Consider the following 21,109-nt stretch of genomic DNA (forward strand, 5'->3'; position numbering starts at 1 on the left):
TCTTCCTTCTTTTCCTGTATGTTTCAGTTTAAGTGACACTAATAGATGCAGCACTTCACTGATACCCAGATCAGAGAGAACATGGCTGATGTCTGACCTAAGCAGAGTCTGGTCAGGGAAGCATTTTAGCCCATCTCTCCTTTTACTTTCTGCCCACTACTCCATTCTACAGAGCAGTCTCTCAAACCACTGTCTAGTAACATTACTGTAACTGGTCACACCAGCATTACTTTTATGAAGTTTTATTCTGGGAAAGCATATCAGTGAAGTGGTGTAAAATAATGGTTCAAAAGAACAGCATATTCACTTGGCATGTAAACCTTGCACTGGTTTTCTAATACTTCACAGGAACTTACCTTTCCTGTAACTAACCCAAACTCTTTAAATTCCTGTTGCTTTGGAAAATAAAGTACACTTATTTTAAAAGGCAGAAGATTAAAATACCAAATTATAGTTCGGTAAAACAACAGTTAATTCAGTAGTGACCAAAACGAAGTTTCACAAAAGTGAATCTTGAAGTGATACATAACTATTCTAAAAGACTGAAGATACATTAAGAAACTGTATTACAAAAAGCCCAACCTGTTCCTAAGAGTTGTATACATGCATGCTGTACTTTTATCACAAGATATGGGTACTAGCCCACATATCAGAATAAGTATGTTTGTAAACAGAAAGCCAGAGATAAAAATATGGCTATGTCACTTCTGCTGTTATTACAAGTCAGGACCTGCATGTGTATTTTGCATGACAAAGCACAGATAAGCAGGCATAGTTGTAAGTATAAGTGTTAAAGGGTTGACCATTGAGGTTGAATATGAGTCTGCACTGAGCTGATTACTCCAATAAGGCATCTCTATGCAGCTAAATTGTTTTCTAAGATATTTCAGGGTAGCAAGTTACTTTTTGTTTACAGTTACAGTAAACTCCTCACCTGTGTAGAAGCTAACTTGCTTTTAAACCCCACAGCATCCCAACTAGCATTCATTGTAGTTCAGGTTACACACATTCAAGTCTTGAGCATTTGCAAGTGTCATTGACACACACACACAAAAAAACCCCAAACCAGCAAACCCCCCACCCACCAAAAACCAGAGACAAACTCCAAAGAGTCCTTACTGGAAATTAGATGGCGTTCCAATATCTGCCTTTGTCAATCTTCTCTTTTTAGTCTTTCCTTTCTTCTTTTCTTTGGTATATGAAATATTGTTGACTTGTGGAGTATAAAACCTGTTAGTTGTAATTTCTGGGTTTTTGATATCAACAGTTGCCATTGGTAGATTTGGGCCTGTGAAGGTAAAGTACAGGATTTTTACTATTATGTTTCAAAAAAGCCATATTAAACCTAGAAACTTTTTTAATTGAGTGGTAAAATATTGTAGCCATAGTTCTACATGCCACACGAATCTACTATCTGTCTGGGTTCTGGATGTCAAATACATAGACTAAGTTACTTGCTGAAGAAAAAAAAAATGTTGCTAGAGCAGAGCAATGGCAAAAAAAATTGTAAACTAGAATTTGTTTTTTGCAAAGTTGGCAAAGAAAGTAATTTTAAACTAAAGAATTCTGTGCACAGGACACAGAATGAGACCCATTAAGGTACAGCATAGCTACAATGCTAGACAAGATCAAAGAAGTGAGTGCTGTAAACAGTAACACCCAGCACACCATTACACTGGCAGCACAGTAAACTGATCTTAAAGGAGAGAGAACCTTTGCTTAAGAAGCCCCTAGTGGGAATGCTTTCTGCCACTGCACACAGAACCCGAACATCACAAGAACTTCAGAAGGCTGCTCTGGACACACTCCTGTCTTCAGGTATAGGACAGTATCTATGGAACTATTCAGGATTCCTTATGTTTTACTCTTTGGCAGATTTGCAAAATAATTGAACGCCCAGATAAGAAACAGAGATTGAAGACTAGTGAAAGTAAAACCAGCACCAGAAATACAAATTAAACACAAATTATGAGTAACGTTCTCAAACCTCATTCTTCATTATAATCAAATTTTTAATTATTACTCTAGTTACTTAAAATGCATCTGATTTATACTCATGCCAATTTTAGCATTATGTTTCTTGTGTAATACTAGCATGCTTTCCACGCAGGTTTTTAGCTTTGACAGAAGATAACTCTTGACATAAGCAAGTGATAGTAGTATTTAAATACTAAGAGGCAATTTATGCCTCTTTCATAAATATACATATGTATGTTTATGTATTTTTAAAGAAACCTGTAAAGATGATAAGTAATTTTAGTTTTAGAAGAATGAGATTAAGCAGTTAATTTAAGACCAGTTCAGCCAGAAATACTTTGGAAACATCCTCTTCTTGCCTGTGAGTTAACACCCAATGGTTAGCAAATCAATTAAAATAAGCTTCATGCACCCACTCTTACTGGGCAGATGATAAAAAAGCCTAAGTAGACTTTGATAAATCTGAACCTTATTTTGACACTATTTTTTCATAACTGAATTTTGTATGGATAATTCAAAGTTCTACAAGCATTCAGAAAGGACCTGTTAACAAGTCTTAGGTTTTACAGTCTGAAGTCCAAATCAGAAAGGAGAAGTAGACAATACAATGGATAACACAGGCGACACTTTCAGTTTAACACCTCAGTGGGAAGCACCTAGTACTGGCCAGGACAAGAAACAAGAACAGAAACATGACATAGGGCTAGACAAAACTCATCTAAAAACATATGACAAAACATATGACAACAACTACCTTCCTGCAGGAGTCAAAGAACAAGATTTAAAACTGCAGGAAGAAGAGTTTCTGAAGTGCCTTCTGCTAAGCAGAAATGTTTTGATCTACAACTGTTACAATCTAAACAACTGTCCTTTGAGAACACCAAAGCACAAACTCACCACATACAACTATGCAAAACAATTTGCATTGTTAAAGTTCCACTTAAAGTCAGCATTAAATTCACTAATCATCAAATAACATCAACCCAAAACTTAACAAGTGGAGTTAAGTAAAATCTTCAGAATGAATTGGAAATTACAGTCTTAATTTCATTAGATACAAAACCAAAACACACTGTAGGAGTTCATTTTCACTTTAACCACCTATTATATTTTCTCTATTATATCCTCTCTATTTTTACATATTATACTGATACTTGTAGTTCCAGCAGCTGTACGGATGTTCAAAAAGCAAGACGTACTTTTGCAATGCTAGGAAGTTTGTGATATTCTTGTCATAATTCCTAACAGTGAAAATGCACCTTTCTGCATGTAAAATCCTGAACTAACCATACATGGTTTTAACCGTGTGAATCAGCAGCCATTTGCAAACTGAAGTGTTATTCAGATAAGCTCAAATTAAAGACTGATAGCCTGATTCCCCTTGATACTAATATTCATACAAGTGATCACAGTAATATCTTAAGAGCTGAAAATTTTTCTTACCGTCAAGTTTAGACCTTAGATGTCCACGAGAGATAAAAGAACCTTGGAAAGAATTATACTCTTCTAGAACTGCCATATTTATATCCAGTAAAATTTTTCCCATCATAAGACATGCTCCTTCCCCATCAGGTATAGATAGCTCATCAAATGAAGATGAGAGAGGCATACAGAACTCATCGTTAGGAAGTACCTGACAGTACAGTGGCCTTAAGCATCCACTGTTATCAGTATCTGTGCCATCTTCAGAAGGGGCTCCAGAAAATATAGTGCAGAACATCCTGAAATGTTAATTCTACAAAATTATCTGTATTTTATTTAGAACCTCTCTAGGCATCTGTCCCAGACTACAGACAGCCCTACAATAAATGCAACTGTTCTAGTTAACAGCTGAAACAAAATTCTGCTGCATGGTTCTTAAAGATTCCCTCAAAACCTAATTCTCTGACAAATCCTTGTTTCATCCAGAATTTCACTAAGAGGTCAGTTCAACTATAATGACTCTTCTTTATTTGCATAGATAGACCTAGCTATTACAAATGAGTAGAACATAAATCCCAGGAAATTACAGACTAATACATTTTATATAACTGTTAATGCTAATTTGATTTTAATCCTCCAATTCTAAAAAAACTCAAAAAAACCCAAAAACCCACACAACCAAACTTAAATCCACACTATTGAAAATGTCATACGAAAAGACAGAATTCTTTCTCCATGAAGCTTCAACATATGCAGAAAATCCAGACAAACAAGACCCACTAAAACAGAATTCCCCACAGCATTTCAAGCACGGATCATGTGAGTACAGAAGTGTGACTCTTCGTGGTTTTCTGTTTTAAAGGTCATTATGCATTTATACTCAGTACAAAAAAAGCAGGTGTCCCTTCCCCCGCCCCAAATTTCATTGCATATGGAGAGTAAAACAAAAACCAGCTGATACTACAACAGTTTTTTCCCAGTTACATGCTGATAGTACGTATCTGCTCTAGTCTGAATTCCAAATGCTGAAATGCAGATATAACCCATGTCCTTAGCATGTCTCTCCTGTGACTACAGAGGGCACAAACACAACTAACTCTGGCAGCAGAGAAGCTACATGTTAAAGAATTGTACAGAATTAGAAAAAGAAAATGAGTCATGAAAGAGTACATGGACTCCCAGTGAAACAGTTTCATAAAAAAGCAGAGATGCTCAGAGCTTTGACTAATGATTATAAACCTGAAACACTAGTCATAAACCTATGTATTACACAGAACATTCAAGATAAAGGCAATGGATGCAAATTTGGTATGCAGTATTTTTCTCAAAAAAAAAAAAAAAAAAAAAATTGTTGCCTGGAGGATTACAGGATATTTTACAGGATTAATTATGAGAGTATTTTAAGCACAAATATTTTTACAGATTTAGTTTTCTTAAATCTTATTCCAATCACAGATAGCAACCTAGACAAATTATTTGTGTCACTATTGGTAACATTTACAGAAGAGACAAAGACTAAATTTTTTGAGGTAGGTGGTACTACACAGTCACCACTGCTGTTTTAACTTCTACCTGCTCTGCAGATGTTGCTATCATGGATGTGCTGTTTAGGTAAGCAGAAGCAAGTGTCACTCAAGATGCAAAACAGTTAAAAACTTATGAAAGCTCAGAAAAGCTGGTAAGATGATCATGGATGGTATTACTATGATTGTTTAGAAACTAAACAACCCAGTCCCAGTTGAAAGAATTGATACTAAAAATGCCTGGCCTAAACTGATGATTGCCTGAATGAACTTCCTCAAAACTGAATGTTTATGAAAGAGTATTTTTTGAGAAGCATTCCACATGAGGGAGGCTTTATTTGGATATAAAAGATATCAGCAGTTCCTGTAATTCAGTATTAGTTAAAGACTGGATGTTAGTACAAATTTAAGACTACCTCCTTGGGCTGTAAGGGGACCTCAGATGATCAGTTGACTATACCCTTGCTCAAGCAGCAAACTAACAGATACGGTGATATGATCTGTCTGGATCACCAACAGAAATATCACAGGAAAAAACACTTTTTAACTTCAGTGTGAATTCAGAACTACAGAGACTCCAAACTTGACATTCATTGATATACATTTTTCATTTAATTTTAGAATTAGATGGCAAAACAAATTCTGATCAAATTGATACATAGTTTTGATTCCTTCCATCAATTTAATGAGGGTATCTCCTGAGGAACACCTATCTTCGTGTCAGTGAGAAGTATTCCTGAGACGCAAAGAGATTAAAATAATCCTTCATGCAAAAACGTTTAATACTGACAAACATATGACGTATGACCAAAAGGCTATGTTACATGGTTAGCCGGATAAACAATTGAAATTTTATGGATGTTTTATATCTGTCATCATTATGCCTGCCTTTAGACAAATACGCTAACTTTTAGTTTCAGCAAGCTTCTGCATAGTGATCCTATACATGCATATTACGAAGACCAAGCAGCAACTGCAAGGCACAAAGTTTTCTTCTCAGTTTAAGCTGAGGGCCTCTGTCCTATTTACAACAAAACATGCTCCTCCAAAAGCGTTCTTTATAAATTCGAGCTAAGCCACAAATCTTTCAAGCTACAACTAGACAAACGGCAAAGAACAGAAACAGAACAAGTATATAAATCTCCAGAATAAGGGCCGAAGCACCTCTCTTATAGGGACAGGCTGAGAAAGTTGGGGTTGTTCAGCCTACAGAAGGCTCCAGACCTTAGAGCAGCCTGCCAGTACTTAAGGGGAGCCTAGAGGAAATGAAAAGGTGGGGAGGGACTCTTTATCAGTGTAGTGATAAGATGAGGGGTAATGATTTTAAACTGAAAGAGTGTCAGTTTAGTTTAGATGTAAGGAAGAAATTCTTTACTGTGAGGGTGGTGAGGTGCTGGAACAGGTTGCCCAGAGCAGCTGTGTCTGCCCCCTCCCTGGCAGTGTTCAAGGCCAGGCTGGATGGGGCTTTGAGCAACCTGGCCTAGTGGAAGGTGTCCCTGCCCATGGCAGGGGGGTTGGAACTGGATGATCTTTAAGGTCCCTTCCAGCCCAAACCATTCTATGATTGCTATGATTCTGTGAGTAAGAGTTTACTGTTTTTGCCACCACATGACTATCTGGATCAAGTCCAAAACAAAGCTATACAAAAACAGTAAGTAAGAGCAGTAAAAAAAAATAAAATGCAACGATTCATGCAAGAAGCTTACCATTTGGTGGGTCTCGTCTTTTTTCTGTTGAAAAAGAAAAGAAGAGCTATTTATTCATGGGTATCACAGAAAAAAATTAATTCTAAATGTTAGTTTCTAGCGAAGCTTTCAATGACCTTGAACTCAAACTTAAGAATCTATTAATATTCTTAAAGCCTTCTTGTGCAGTTGAAAAAAAGCATTACAGAACAATAAAAACCTAATCCTAAATAATAAGTACTAATTTCAAGTGAGAGAGTAGGAGCATAAGGAAATAGCTGAACTGGTTTCAGACATTTTGACTCCAAAATATGGTGAAATACCCAAAAAGTAGCTGTTTTGGTACAACCCATCACAGCAAGATTTTTGAAACGTTATGCTTTCTGATTTCCACTGAACTAGACTGTTCCTTCATTTTTCTTTGAAATGTAAGTAGCGCTTTTATACGGTACTGTTCTCTCACAGAACCTGAAATCTATTATGGCTATTTTTGGTTTTGTGCAAAGAAAACAGGATACAGAGGGGCAAGATACTTCACCTATGTTTTCCAACCAGTAATTGAACAATATGGAACAGAACTAGAATCTCCTTAGTACTAACCTGATACTCTATTCACAATACCAAACTGTTTCACAGACTATTGAGAATTTGACTTGATGATTTCAAAGGTAGTAGTAAACATTTAACACCCCAGTATTCTCCACCTATAACAGTAAATTCTTCTTTAAAGGAGATTTCCCTCACTATTAATTCCTATCCACCACAAATAACATTTGCTTACCCTGCAACCATCCTTCAAAACTGCCAGTACACGGTTACACTCTTTGTGTACCTACACACACACACTCTCAAGAATTTTGGATTTAGCAGTACCTGTATGGGCAAGCAGTTTGATATCTTACCGCATCAAAAAACGGCTCCATAAGGAAGGCTGCACATCCCTCCCTTTCAGATCTGGAGTATCTGAAATCTAACAGGGACTCCCGAAGAGTTTTGTAGCAAGAATTCATAACAGACATTTCACTCTTCAGCAAGCCCCAGAAAAACTGGTAACTTGTCATATTTTTCCACACACAGAAACATAAGGGGAAGGGGCCTTCACATACAGTGTTGACCCTGTCATAGCAATATTTTTAAAAAATCTACAACCTTAAGTGTGCAAGGCAAGTCAGCCTTGTATCTGTCAGCTAATCTTCAGGTAGGAATAAAGAAGTTGTCATGGTCATCAAACCTCCAGAGGAAGGTGACCAAAACTCCTTGAGAATCAACTGTTGCTGAGCAAGCCTTCTAAAGACAGACAGTTGTCTCTCAGCTCACAGCAGGTTAGTCTTAGGCACAAAGGTGGAGAACCTCTGCAAGGGTGTCTCAGTGAAAGGTATCAGGTCTGAGGAAGGGAAAAAAAAAAAAAAACCAAACAACAAAACCAAAATCAACTATTTTTTTGCCAAATACTCTTCCTAGAATATTCAGTTTAAGAAACCACTGATGGTGTACTGCCAAAACAAAAAAAAACGCAACCCAAACTCAACTTTTGGAACATAATTAGTTTTATTCAAAACCTGAGACAGCAAAGGAGAGTGCAGGACTGACTGCAAGTCATTTGGTACAGGATGAGAAGCTGTCAAAAGCAGGAGGTATTCACAGCAAGTGTTAAGTGGCTTTGTGCCAAACCATGGGAATCCATTACAATTTTCATTAGAAGAGAGTTCAAGAAAAAAGATAGCAGAAAACAAAGGAAGACATTTTAAAGACTTCCTAATTTTTGCTGGGTATATAAAACATTAATTTGTGGCCCAAAGATACCAGATCTGTGTTGTGTGTTTCCCAGTGCTAACTAGAAAATATGAACTCCTGATCTGAAGTGCAAATGACCTGACTAGAGAGTGGTGGATTTCTCCTATTTTGAATATGGAGATGCCTACTGATCTAAAAGAGATCAACTTCACCAGCTGCCTATGTCCAAAAAACACACCTCCCTTCAGTAAATATTCCCGGAAACAAGAATGATCTCTGCTGAGACTTGAATCCAATGCAGGCTAAGCACTTCAGAGATGCTTTTGTCTCCCAAGCAGCAAAAACAAGAGCTGTGACCAAAGATGACAGAAAAAAAAAAATAGCTCTCCATATTAAGTATCCAGCTTGAGTTTTACAAAGTGCATTAGGAAGGACATCAGGAGCTAAAAGCTTGTGGAGGAAAAATGCAGCTTCAGAGAGGGCTAACAGAGCTCCCATCCATGAACTACAGGCAGTCCACAAAAATTAGTCAAGAAGCCTCCTACTTCAGAAAGGCAGTTAAGAACAAAGCTCAGTTCTACAAGTCTCTGCTCCCCTTTTATGGCTGAGTGCTAACGATGTGGAGAAGATGGTTGTGTGTATACACACATTAACATTTCTGAGGCAATAAAAACCAACAGTACCTACATGCAAGAATACTCGAAGTGAGAATGTACTACACTGCAAGCACTGAGAAGAGAATCAATGTTCACCCTGCTTACTGGGGGAACTATCTGGGATCAGTTTAAGAAATAAATGGAGAGATTATTTAAGTAAATCTACCAGAGAAATTAACCAATTATAGTAATTTCTTCCTAACCTAAGGTTAAGAATTTAATTTACTAAAAAAAAAAAATTATTAGAATTTAGCTAGATGAAAACCATATTAAAAGATTAATACAACAGATCAATAATTCTTTCTCTGCCTTTCTCCCTCATTCTATTCTCTATGAGGTATTATGTACATTTGCAAGCTTTGGTTAGATTTGGAATTCCAGATACACTTACTCAGAAATTGTCTGTATACTCCAGTGCATTTCATGCTGAGTAAGGAAGAACAGAATACTGTTGCCTCTTCTTGCAGCTGTTAGACAACATTTTGGGTACTAGTCTTGGCATCAAGACATAGTTTTAGTGAGCCAAAACTGCTGTTCTTGATACCTTCCAACAACATAAGCTTTCCACAAGACTCCTGGAAAGGTGTCCTAGCAAGCTCTGAATGGCATAACAGACTGCTAAGTGGAGTACTCATTTGAGTTGAGGGCATGTCAGGTGGCATTGCTATGAAATGACATTTTGGAAGGCATGGGAATAAAAACCCCATTAAAACAGAGAAGCATCAAAACTACCAGACTATTACCTCTGTGTTTGAAAAGTTAAGATGCATTAGAACACACACACACGATTTATAGATACACATTGTAAATTATATACAACTTTTATATCATTTATATTATAAATAAATCTATGTATAAATTAATATTTCATATATGCATTTTTAGATCAATCAGTCAATAAATATATAAACACCACCAGCATCAGCTTTGACTTGGGCAAGTGTGAAGCCTGTTATTTTAGAAGCACAAATACAGAACTCCATCTGATGGCTTGACTAAGGAATCTTATGATTGTTTTTAATTCTTGTTTTGCAGATCATAAGAAAAAAAATAACTCGGGAGTTTTGAGGGTTTTTTAGTTACAGTTGTCTTCAAGTTGTGTTTGGGGAGATTAAGTTGTTAAAAGACAATAAATGGAGTATGCTCATCCTACAACATAAGTTTGTTGTAGGATGAGCATACTCATCCAACAAACCAAAATACTACCTCAAAGAGTAAAAAAGAAAACCTACGTGGTCCTGTGAAAAAACCCTCTGTGTGGAAGGACAGATGTGAAACTCTGTCCTGTGAACAGGAGATCTGACTGAATCACTGTTTTCAAACAAAGCTTGCTATGGCCAGTAATACAAGCACTTCTTTCCAAGTCACCTCTGTGCACTGTAGCACTGTTTTAGACGCATCATAGAGTGAAACTTCAGGAACAGGAGATACAAGGTGATACAAGATTACTTTTACACAACAAGTATGAGGAACATTATTAACAAACTTCTTAATGACCCCAATTACCATGAAACCCTATGAACTTATTTAATTCCAAGCAGAGGGAATCTTAAAGAAGCTATTTAAGCTTCTGGAACAAATGTTCTGCACCTGAGTCACCATACGTAAATGAAATCCAAGTGAATACATAGATCATGTAGCTTCCCAAGAATACTTGCAAGGATGGCACTCCAAGATGAGGACTTCCTCCGTTTACATTAGTGTGCACTGCATGGCTAGTGCAATTCAGTTCCTGAATGGACTACAAAAATGCATCCTGTAGCTTCAACACAAGTCCATGCTACAGTTTACAGCAAGCCTGAGCACATCTGTGTATTCCCAGCCTATGATTTATATCACCTTATCCTTCACGGACATATGGCTGTCAGAGAGGCAAGTTGTTTATGGGGTCCCTGGAAAAGGACCAAGACAAGATCTGTAGGAAGTCAGAGCTCCCTTTAAAACACTGAACATGTTCCTAAGGCATCTTGCAGCTGGCAAAAAGCATGATGTGCTGCAGACTGTCCTGTGCTGCTAAGGACAGTATAGGCACATTACGTCTTCTGTTCTTGGCCTCTGCCAAGATCACTAGTTTTGACTAAAAGATATTTCTCTACTAAACGCTGGACCAATGCCAAAAATCCATTCACATGAACTACTAACATACCAGATGGTAAAATCTTTGTTACAACCCACTTGGGCTGAGTTTAAACAAATCCGTTATAAACAGCCCAGAGCTAAAAGAGGGTTTAGTCAAATGTGAAAACAGCTTACAGAAAGATTTCTAGTTTTCCCATTGACAGCTTACCATTTTTGCTTCCTCCTGATCTGTATTTTCAAATACCACAACCCTGAAGTCTCAGCTTACAAAAGGAAGCTTACAGCAAGGAGCACCAAGTATTTCAGAAAAATATTATTTTTGCACAATAGAGAAAAGAAGCACGCTTTAATAACACAATTACTTCTAAAGATAAATATGGCAGTAGTGCCTTCAGTAGCTTTCAGACATAGAAGTAGCTTCCTGCCTCCCCCCAAAACAACATAAACAAGCCTGAATTTAAGATTAATTTGAATATTTACCAGATTTTCTCTGCCGTCGTCCAAGTAAATCTGTTACTGTTTTGCGGAATAGTTTAGCTTCTTCTTCATTAGCAAAATTAAGACCAACTTGACATGTCTGAAAAACATTAATATTCCCCCACCCATGACTAAGAAAAAGTTTCAAAGGCTTTCTTAACTGTTTTCTTACACCTTCTGAAGGTATAATCAGAAAAAAATCATCACTGCAAATTTGGAACCAAGTCTTAGTGAAGCATTCTATCTTAGGAATGTCTGTCTACTCATCAAGTTTCTAGAGATCATGCCTAACAAATTTGAGCAAAATCTTGCATCTGAAATCAAAGGAGGGGACAGGAAGATTTATGCTTTAAGAATATGATACTTCACAAACCTCATCTACAAGTCAAATGTAATTTCATTAAAGGGCGTTGAAAATAAAGAATTACATTTTATGCTTCTGTCCTATGGATTAAGTTTTCTAATTGAGATACCAAAAAAATCCTTTTATAAATAAACTTAAAAAGCTTCAAGGAACACAACTAACAATGTAGTTTTATAAATAATTTACAAAATGAAATTAAAATTTCAATTATATTAAAAGAAGATACTGTTCAAATAAAAGGCATTTTAAAATAGATATTAAAAGACACTGAGACTCACATCTCCAGCAAAGGTATGAAAATATCCTCTAGGACTATTATATACAAAGTTATTGTACAGCTCCTGCTCCCACAATAATTTCCCATCCTGAAAAGAAGAAAAAAAATGTTTTTAAAAACTTAGACGAATTGCAGAATTTAACTTAATAGTTGGAAGCTGCATGGTGTTAAGCATCTACCTTGCTATTAACCCAACAAATGAGCTCAAAGTCAAAAATATACTGGAAGTTGGTGAAGACTATTCCATCAAGTCACTGTGTTCTGTTCAAATTCCTGGTTGTTTTCAAGAAACATCCTTCAAGTTCCACTATCCTGCAATAGTGATACTGGAAGCAGCAACAGTCACCAGTGATAGGAATACAGTGATAACAGCAATAAAGGAGACTTCCAGTCTCCTGTTACTATCTCAGGCTCTACACAAAACCAGTAAACTTAAAGAGAACAAAAAAATCTCACCTTTTTAAGAAGTTTTACATATTTAAATGGCATTACAGTTCAGCACCCAAGAACAGGTTTCTCACCAAGTCTAATAGTCAAGTGACCAAATTACAAAGTCAAATTCAAGTGCCAACTGGCAATCCTGGACAAATCTGAGAGACTACAAGCACTGAACACTGACAGATAATGAGTCGTTCCTGGCTACAGAGATAATGGGAAGCTTTCCAAAGTCTCAGCAAAGTCAGTAGGACTTAACACTTCTCAGTATCATTTTTGTTATGAAAACACATCTTGGACACTTCATTTCTTAGTTCCCACTGTTCTAAGTGAAATATTAGAAAGATCTTCAGGATGAATGTATATATTATGGAGGGGAAAAAAAACCCCAACTTGTTTCTCCTGCAGTTTTCACATGCACCAAAACAGTAATCAAAAATATTGTTTCCACCTATACAGAAGATGGCATCTATTTTGTGAATATCATCCAAAATAGTGACATCCACTAGAATTTTGTCAGCTATCTGCATCAGTGACACTATACTAACTTTTCAATAGTTTGACTAATCAGATCTGTAGAAGACAGTTTCTGTGAGCTGTTAAGAAAATTTTATCTGATATTTATTTCATCCATAAAAGCTGACATCTATGAAATAATTTAGAATACCTGAGAAAGTTGCACTTGCCTATTAATAAGCACTGTAATTGCACTGCTTAAATCACAACCATTTACTTGAGAATATCTATGAGTTGTAGCTACGGCAACCTACACGCTCAATTCAAGATGCAGAATGAGTACAACCAAGCTTAAAGAGTGAAAAAGAACAAAAGATGCTTACCTTAATGTCAAATATTCTGATAAAATACGACCTCTGCGGATTGTCCTTTACAAGGCAAGCTACACCACAGCATTTCTTTGACCACATGGCATTGCGATCTGCTGCATATATCTGAACAACTGCTGAAGACATAGTCTAAAAAGAAAAGGTAGCTATTACTTTTAAGGTAAAAATCACATTTAATCTTTTATCTCTTAATTTTGTTCGTTGTTCTAGGCAGCAATTTTGGTAATTCCCAGGTGGTAACACAGTAAAGTTCAAACGACCCCAGATCACTTTGATTCAAGATTTAGACAGCTTAAGAATCCAACTGAACTTTTTGTTCTTGCTCATAAAATCAGCAAAGAGATTTTGCCTGTAAGAGGCAGACCAATAACTACAGTGGTTACACAGAGAAGCCCTACTGTGCAACTAAATTTCTTTCTATTCAGTACTTCAAACTGGATAGAAATGTAATACTCAGGCTAGAACCGTAAATTACACAGTGCCTGGAAACACTCCCAGGTACTGGAACATGACCGTCTACATTGCTTAATTGTTCAAATGGTCTCTGGCATAATTTTAGCTGATGCCAACTAACAAACTCCTAAAATTCTTGGGCATCGTTTGAGAATTCACATGAGCTAGGCTCATTCCCAGCTGGCAACTTGAAATCATCCTGTTTTCAAATTGAGAGATTTTAATACGAGATGAAGATTATTCCACACCAGATTGCTTCAGTCACTGGGAATGTTCCTCAGCATGTTTGCTAGTATACACATGTCCTACCTTAAGAGTCCTATGAGCAAATGAAAATTGGAGCCTTTGAAGAATATTTATTTAGCAGTCAAGTCATAAGGACATAAAGCTTAAAGGCTCTGTGATGGGACAGGCCAGCGGCTATCTATCCCAGGATCTACTGCCCAACAGCACCAGATGCCTAGGTAAGGATACGAGAGTACACCGTTACACCATGGGAGTATAACCCCAGCAAATGGCAGGTTGGAGCTCAAAGCTCCCCTGAATCAGCATATGTATTTTACAGCACATGTTGGATTTTTCCTTTGTGAATTTACCTAATCACTTCAGACCCGTGCGAACTTCTGGGCATCACAACAAGGGGCAGGACTGTATTTCATGGTTTGCTTATGCACTGTGTGAATAGTTAGCTACTTTTAGATAAAAGTTTGCCACCTGCTAGTTTCAGTTGAGCGTTCCTCCCAGTTCTTAACACTAGAAGATGGTGTTAATGGTTTCATAGTTGCCTCTACATGTTGCACATGCTTTTACAGATAATTGTCACACTTCTGTGCCCTGTAAGTTCTCCAGCATTTAGGAAGTGATACTAGTTTTAAGTCATTCTTGTACCAAGAAAAAAATTGTATAGTTTTACACTTTAATTAGCCTTGTCACTCTCGTATGGATCTTACCTAGACCTACTATATCCTCCTTTGACAGGGGATGAGACTTATGTTGTATTAATCCAGTCTGTTAGTCTTTTGAACATAGGGTCACAATAATACTGTTTTCTGGTTTTGTTCTCTACTTCTTCCCTGTAAGTCACAGAGTTTTATTTCCTTTTTCACTATGGTACATAAAGCAGATGTTTTCACAGATCTGTTACAATGTTCCAAGAGCATTCTGGAGGGGTCATATCTAGTCTGAGTAATGGGCTCCATACTATGTTTTCCCCACCTGCTCTACAATCATCATTTTGCCTTCATCAACACTACTTGCCAAAACAGCTGACATCTAGGATACAGGCATGTCTTGTTACACTGTAAGATTATCTACTAAACATCAGTACTGCCCATGTCACACTTTTCAACTGGTTTAAAATAACAAAAGAATAACCAAAGTTTCATGAGATATTTTTATCAAAAAAACTTCCAATTTTCTTAAAATAGAGTCAAAGTAATATAGCCAGACTGACAGCTACTCGTCGTGGGAACTTTAACCTTTGCTCAAGAACTATGATGTAACTTTCACAAGTTAAGATGTAATTCTGTTCTTCTTTGAAATCACCTCTTCAGAAGTTGTCAGGCTGACTACTAATCTGTCTGGTAACCTACAGAAAAAAGTTAGTGCATGACTGATGAAAAGAAAGATTTGCAGTTGCCTCCTCAAATGCTCTACAACTAACTGTAGAGTAAAATTTCTGTCCCTGTAACCTACAGAGTAATATGAATAATTTAATCATAACTGGGCTCATCAGATAAGTAAAAAAGGGACCCTTGAATTAACCATACTACCACAATGAAACAATTCGCCAACATTAATTTGCAGGTATAAGAGATGGTATTTTTCCCCTTATATTGCAACAGGCAAAGATTTCATTTTGGGCACAACTGGCCAGATTTTGTTCAAATCTTCTGCTAACAGTCTTTTTCTCCAATATCATCTCCCTGTTAAACTGATAATCTTGCAGACACAAGACAATAAAAAAAAGCACAGGTGGGACATTCTACAGTTTTAACAAAGGCATTACATCCAATCACAGCAACTATCCCCCTGTCTGTGCAAGAAACCTTCTCAACTCTCCAAATCAAGCCCAATTCCCTACCAAGACTACCCACAGAAATGTGTCGTCTTGGCAGGAATTATGCAACTTAAATTCAAGGCATGGAAGACAGCTATCTGCATCAAGAAAGGGCTCCTTACATGTTGCTTCCTATGGTATCCAGCAGCAAAAGCACCAACTGAATTATCTGGGTAAACCAGTAACTGTTGTAACTTGATGACGATTGCATATAAAACCTTGAACCAGCACATACCCCATGAGCAGGCAGAATATTACGCAAAGAGAGTGTGTCCTCATTCTGCATAACCATAACAGATTTAATGTACACTTGGATACCCTATGAGCAGAGCTTAATTTACAAGCTAGACGGCAATTTCACTGAATCTAAAGTAGGTGCTGTTTTGAGGCCTACAAAGCTTAGAGTTCAATTACATTTTAACTTATTCATTAGCACTGTGCAAATTCCTAGTGTTGACAGACTGCAATGAGGCTTTCACATGTTAGAACATGTAATTATAAATTCCACTGTCATATATCACTGTCTTTTTTTTTAGTAGAGGGACAATGTAGAAAAAAATACAAGGTGTATTTTTTGGGGGAGAAGGACCACAAAATACAACGCCTTTTACTTCAGCCACTGTTCAGTTTCATCATGCAGAGCAGTGATGCCATGCTTTATGCTGTACAGGTGGCAAAAATATTTAATCATCCACAGCCTTTGGAAACTTACAAACATCAGCAAAATTTAAAACTTGTAAAAATATATGAACCATAAACTTAATCTATATCATTATGAATCCTAGACACATAAATTCAACTTTTAAAAAAATAATTTAACTTTAATTGCAGAACTGTAGTATCTGAGAACATTTACACACATATAATTTAAGTATTCTACTGCATTTTCTGAATGAGCATTTACTTTGTCTAGTTTTAAGTCAGTTAATACAACCAGCTCAGCTTCTCACAGCGTTCTTTAAGAGAATGCGGCATTTAAAAGCAGGGCTTCTTTAAAGTTATATGCAAACATTTCTGCACAAGAGATCACGTCTGACTTCAGACAGAACTGAACAGGATTGCCACTAAATACTCAATGTAATCAGTGTATTTTCTCCGACATAGTAAGTTGATTTATTACTTACTACCTAAAGTATTACTGCATTTTCAGGAGGAGGATTTTGAAGTTGGCACTACTGCTTTGTGTAACAGTTTTTGAGAAAATCTTGTTCTTTTTATATACCTGTATATCTGGAAAAGGTGTATAGGGGAAAGAAATAAGGTAGCCCACCAACAACTGATGGGCCATGGAGATGAAAATCAAATCCCTTCAGTTCCCTTTATTTTTTCCACAGTCAACCTCCAACTAGAGGACATGCCATTCATTCCAGAGATTTGTCACACCCCTCAAACTGATTAGCTATGAAGCAATAAGCCTGGTGCTGTTGCTTATACACTGGCTGCCTCACTGGCAGAGCTGGTCTCATCCTTGACACACATACTGCAGGATATGCGGTATCAACACAAGGCTTAGGAAAACACCACCTGCCTGCAAAAGGTAGTCACAAGTAGTCATCACACATTTGTAGAATGTGATCACAGCAGTTACTGATAGTTTCCAACTGGGCAACAGATAGCTGTGTACTTTGATCAGCTTTTGGTGTGAACATTTGCAGCAGTAGCCTGTCAAGTTAATGACTTGCTGTAGTTCAGTGTTTTTCAAAAACAGTAAAGCACACCAACACAGACAGTCGAACATCTCATTACAAGAAAGAGCCATCACACTAGCTCTACTGTGGTTAACATGGATTATGAAAAGCTAAGAAATTACAGGAGACTACAGACATTAACACAGTGGATCAAAAGTCGCAACAAAGAGCAGCAGCAAGATTGAGGCTGTAAGAGGATGTTCAGCCACCTCAGCATACACCAGAACAGAAAGCATTTCAAGACCCATTGGGATGGTTTTTGTAGTGCTCATGTACATCTGACAACTGCTTGTGGTTTAAAGATCAAAGACTCATAAAATAACTTTGGTTGGACATGACCTCTGTAAGTCTTCCAGGTCAACCTCCTGCTCACAGCAAGGGTAATTAAAAGCCTTGAGTTCAAGTTGCTCAAGGTCCTGTCCAGTTAAGTTTAAAGGCTCTAAATCACCTCTGGCAAACCTATTCCAGTGCTTAATCACTCCAATTTTAGTGCCTGTAAAAATGCAACTAAGTTTAATGCATTCCACTAATGGTTCAGTATTGTTATGTGTTACGTGTTGACAGTAGTACTGAAGACATGCTAGCAGTGATTTTCAGTCTTTTTCCAATAAAAGTGCAGACCCTTTCATACACACGTAATTTAATTGCTCATGACAGGTTTGCTTTTCTTAGCTATCCTTCCCAGCGCCTGGAAGTATCTTACAAATAAAACAGGAGAAAAAAAGACCCTGCCCTGTAATGTAAGAATACAAGTAGTAGCAGTTGTTTCCAAGAGTAACCTCTTGAAAAAAAACATGCTGATACAATGCCTGTAGCTTCATCATGAAGTCAGCCTGAAAACTTTTGGCCTGCAAATCACAGTGAACACAATTTGCTACTGTTAGATTTCTGTGAAGAAAAGCCATGGTGAATAGTTGTGAGCAATCCAGACCCAGTAAAAACCGAAATCAGTATTTCCATTATCTTCTCCTTAAAGTGCACATCTGGAAAAGTCATCCTGATCAATACTACAGCTGGGGAAAAGGTACCATGGGCAGGCATTTTTTAAGATCTACTATGGTCGCAATTCTTACTATGGCTAAATCAATGTGATGAAGCCTGACCATGTGATGCTGGGTGCTCCTGGGTCACTCATTTCTTCTTTGATACAAGACCAGGAAGATAGCCTGCAAGTTTGCTTATAGGGCGACTGTTAAATAATGAGTGCTTGTTGCTATTCATTGACATTAAAACAGTGGTAAGCAATAGTCTTCTTCAGACAGCAGGGTTCAGGAGCTAACATCAAGTACCACTGCACTGTGGAAAACAGTGAGTTGTAACTAATCTTGACCACAACAAGGACAGGAAGCCTCAGTACCAAGGCAATCTCCAGTAGCCTAGTATTATCTGAGCCATGGAAGAAGATGTGGAAACTCATTAAGACTCATGAATGAGAAAGACAAGAAGCAGAAGTGAGAATGCAGGATAGCTAACTCTAAGAAATCAAGCCTAAACCACAGAAAATTAGACAATTAGAACTCAGTGGTTCCCATTTCTTTCTCTAGATTACAATTATTCTGCAGAAAAAAAATCCAAAATGTAGCACTGACAAATCAAGCAAAAATACTGCTTGAAACCTTAGTTTATCTCAAAAACCCCTTATGTTTAAGCAAATAAACATTTAAATGTCAATAATAAATTCACGTTATTTAAAGCAAAGAAAATTGGGGTTAGACAGTGCTAACACCTTCCTGCTGTTCTGCAATTACCTTATCTTCAGTGTCATAAATATATGGAGCTTCCAAAAATGTTTCTGCAGTGCTCAACACAGCCACGCATTTTATCTCATCACTCTTAACACAGGAACATAAAACCTGCTCCAGGAACCAGGCCTGGAACCGCCTCCCCTTCTCAGACAAAGGCCTTTGGTGGCCCACACAACCAAGCTCTGCTCACTCTTTCTGGCAGTTTCATTTTCCTTCTGCACAGTGGTCCCCTTTCAAGAGGAAAAGTAGCTATTTTCTTGGCATTGAGGATGTCTTATGCCACGTGGGAACAGTGTGTTCCCTTCCTGCTACACCAGGCTGATAACCCACTTCCAGGGTGAATGTTCTCATCACCACGCAATCCTACAGAAGGCACACATTGCAATCTCCTCCAACGGTGCTTTTAAATGAACTGAATAAAAGTGACTATTCGGATTATCCCTAACTAATTAGGCCATGTAAACAACATGCAAGTATGTTTCCCTAACAATTTCCACATTGTAAGTAGAAGAGGTATTTGCTAGATTAGACAAAAATATTTGCTAGCACTTTCACAGAAACCTAGAAAACTTGAGTTTAATTAGGTTCAGAATCCTACAATATTTATAAGTCCTGGATAGTAGGTATCCTCTTAGGCATGAGCGTCTAGTATGATGGTAAGGTGCAACTCAGGCATAACAGCAAGAAATACAAACACAACATTTTCATCAGATTTTAAAGGTCTCAATAAGTATTCACAAGAATCAACTTGTAATTAGTTACTTGGGCCCAGTCCACAGAAAAGCGAGTACAATGGATGCATCTGACTGTCTTTCCAAGCTTTTCCCCCTTAAGAACAGTGGATCAAGCTATTTATGATTACTGCATCTTGCACAAAAACTGGTGTGATGATACGGTCTTGATAAGACTCCACAATATTTTCCCTACAAAATCAGATTTTAAAAAATCAGATTTCACAACTCTCAGACTGGCTTATAATTTATGTTGTCACACCAGGTTGCCTCCAGAATCTTCAAAAATGAGTCTGATATGTGACAGTGTTCATCCACTGGGGATTTGAATACTTCTTTATTTGCAGTTTGGGTAAACTGAAATTACTGCAATGTTTAACGGTATAATAGTTTTAAAGATATATTTAACAAATTACTAATAATCTTATCTTTAAAGACAACTGTGCATGGCAAAAAAGTTATCTTTAGATGCTACAGACAGGGTTTTAAACTAGTTTCCCATCAAAAGAAGAAATACAGAACTTCAGAAGTTTGCTGGCAGATTTTAACAAGTTAAGCAGCTGGAAAAAATCGTCTAATTTTAATGTCATTTACATGACATTATTTTCAGAAGACAGACTGATTGCTCCACAGACAGGAAAACTAAAGCAAGTTTTCACATTGCTTGACAGAACTGATATAAGAGAGCCTTTTGTAAATATCCAATCCCATGAGAAAAGCTTTATTTGGTGAAAGTTGAAAAATTACTCAACTGAAGACACCGAGGCCTTACCAGTTGTACTGCTTGTGAAATTATTTGCTACAATCACAGTGTTCAATTTTAAGCTTAAAGCTTTTTCATTTCTTAATTTCCTATGATCACTCACTGATTTAAAAATGCACTGTACACAGATGCTAAGAAAATAATATTTTTTTTCCACCTATACACAATGTTAGGCTATGTTAAAAATAAAGCCACT

At 37.1% G+C, this 21,109-nt stretch overlaps 1 protein-coding gene across 3 annotated transcripts in view; it reads right to left on the reverse strand.

Moving 5' to 3' along the window:
- Positions 1-21,109, reverse strand: part of WASL (WASP like actin nucleation promoting factor) — a 52,565-nt gene that overhangs the window by 12,348 nt on the left and 19,108 nt on the right. For 2 of the 3 annotated variants that reach the window (XM_074903194.1, XM_074903195.1), the window contains exons 2-6: positions 13,469-13,603; positions 12,196-12,282; positions 11,557-11,653; positions 6,629-6,652; positions 1,120-1,288 (exon numbers count right to left, since the gene is read on the reverse strand). In XM_074903194.1, the coding sequence (XP_074759295.1) occupies positions 1,120-1,288; positions 6,629-6,652; positions 11,557-11,653; positions 12,196-12,282; positions 13,469-13,603 (512 nt within the window). Of the gene's footprint in view, positions 1-1,119; positions 1,289-3,420; positions 4,195-6,628; positions 6,653-11,556; positions 11,654-12,195; positions 12,283-13,468; positions 13,604-21,109 lie in introns of those variants that run through there. The other variant, XM_074903197.1, reaches the window with a different exon arrangement.

The sequence above is a fragment of the Athene noctua genome, chromosome 3 (assembly GCF_965140245.1).
Source record: "Athene noctua chromosome 3, bAthNoc1.hap1.1, whole genome shotgun sequence".
NCBI lineage: Eukaryota > Metazoa > Chordata > Aves > Strigiformes > Strigidae > Athene > Athene noctua.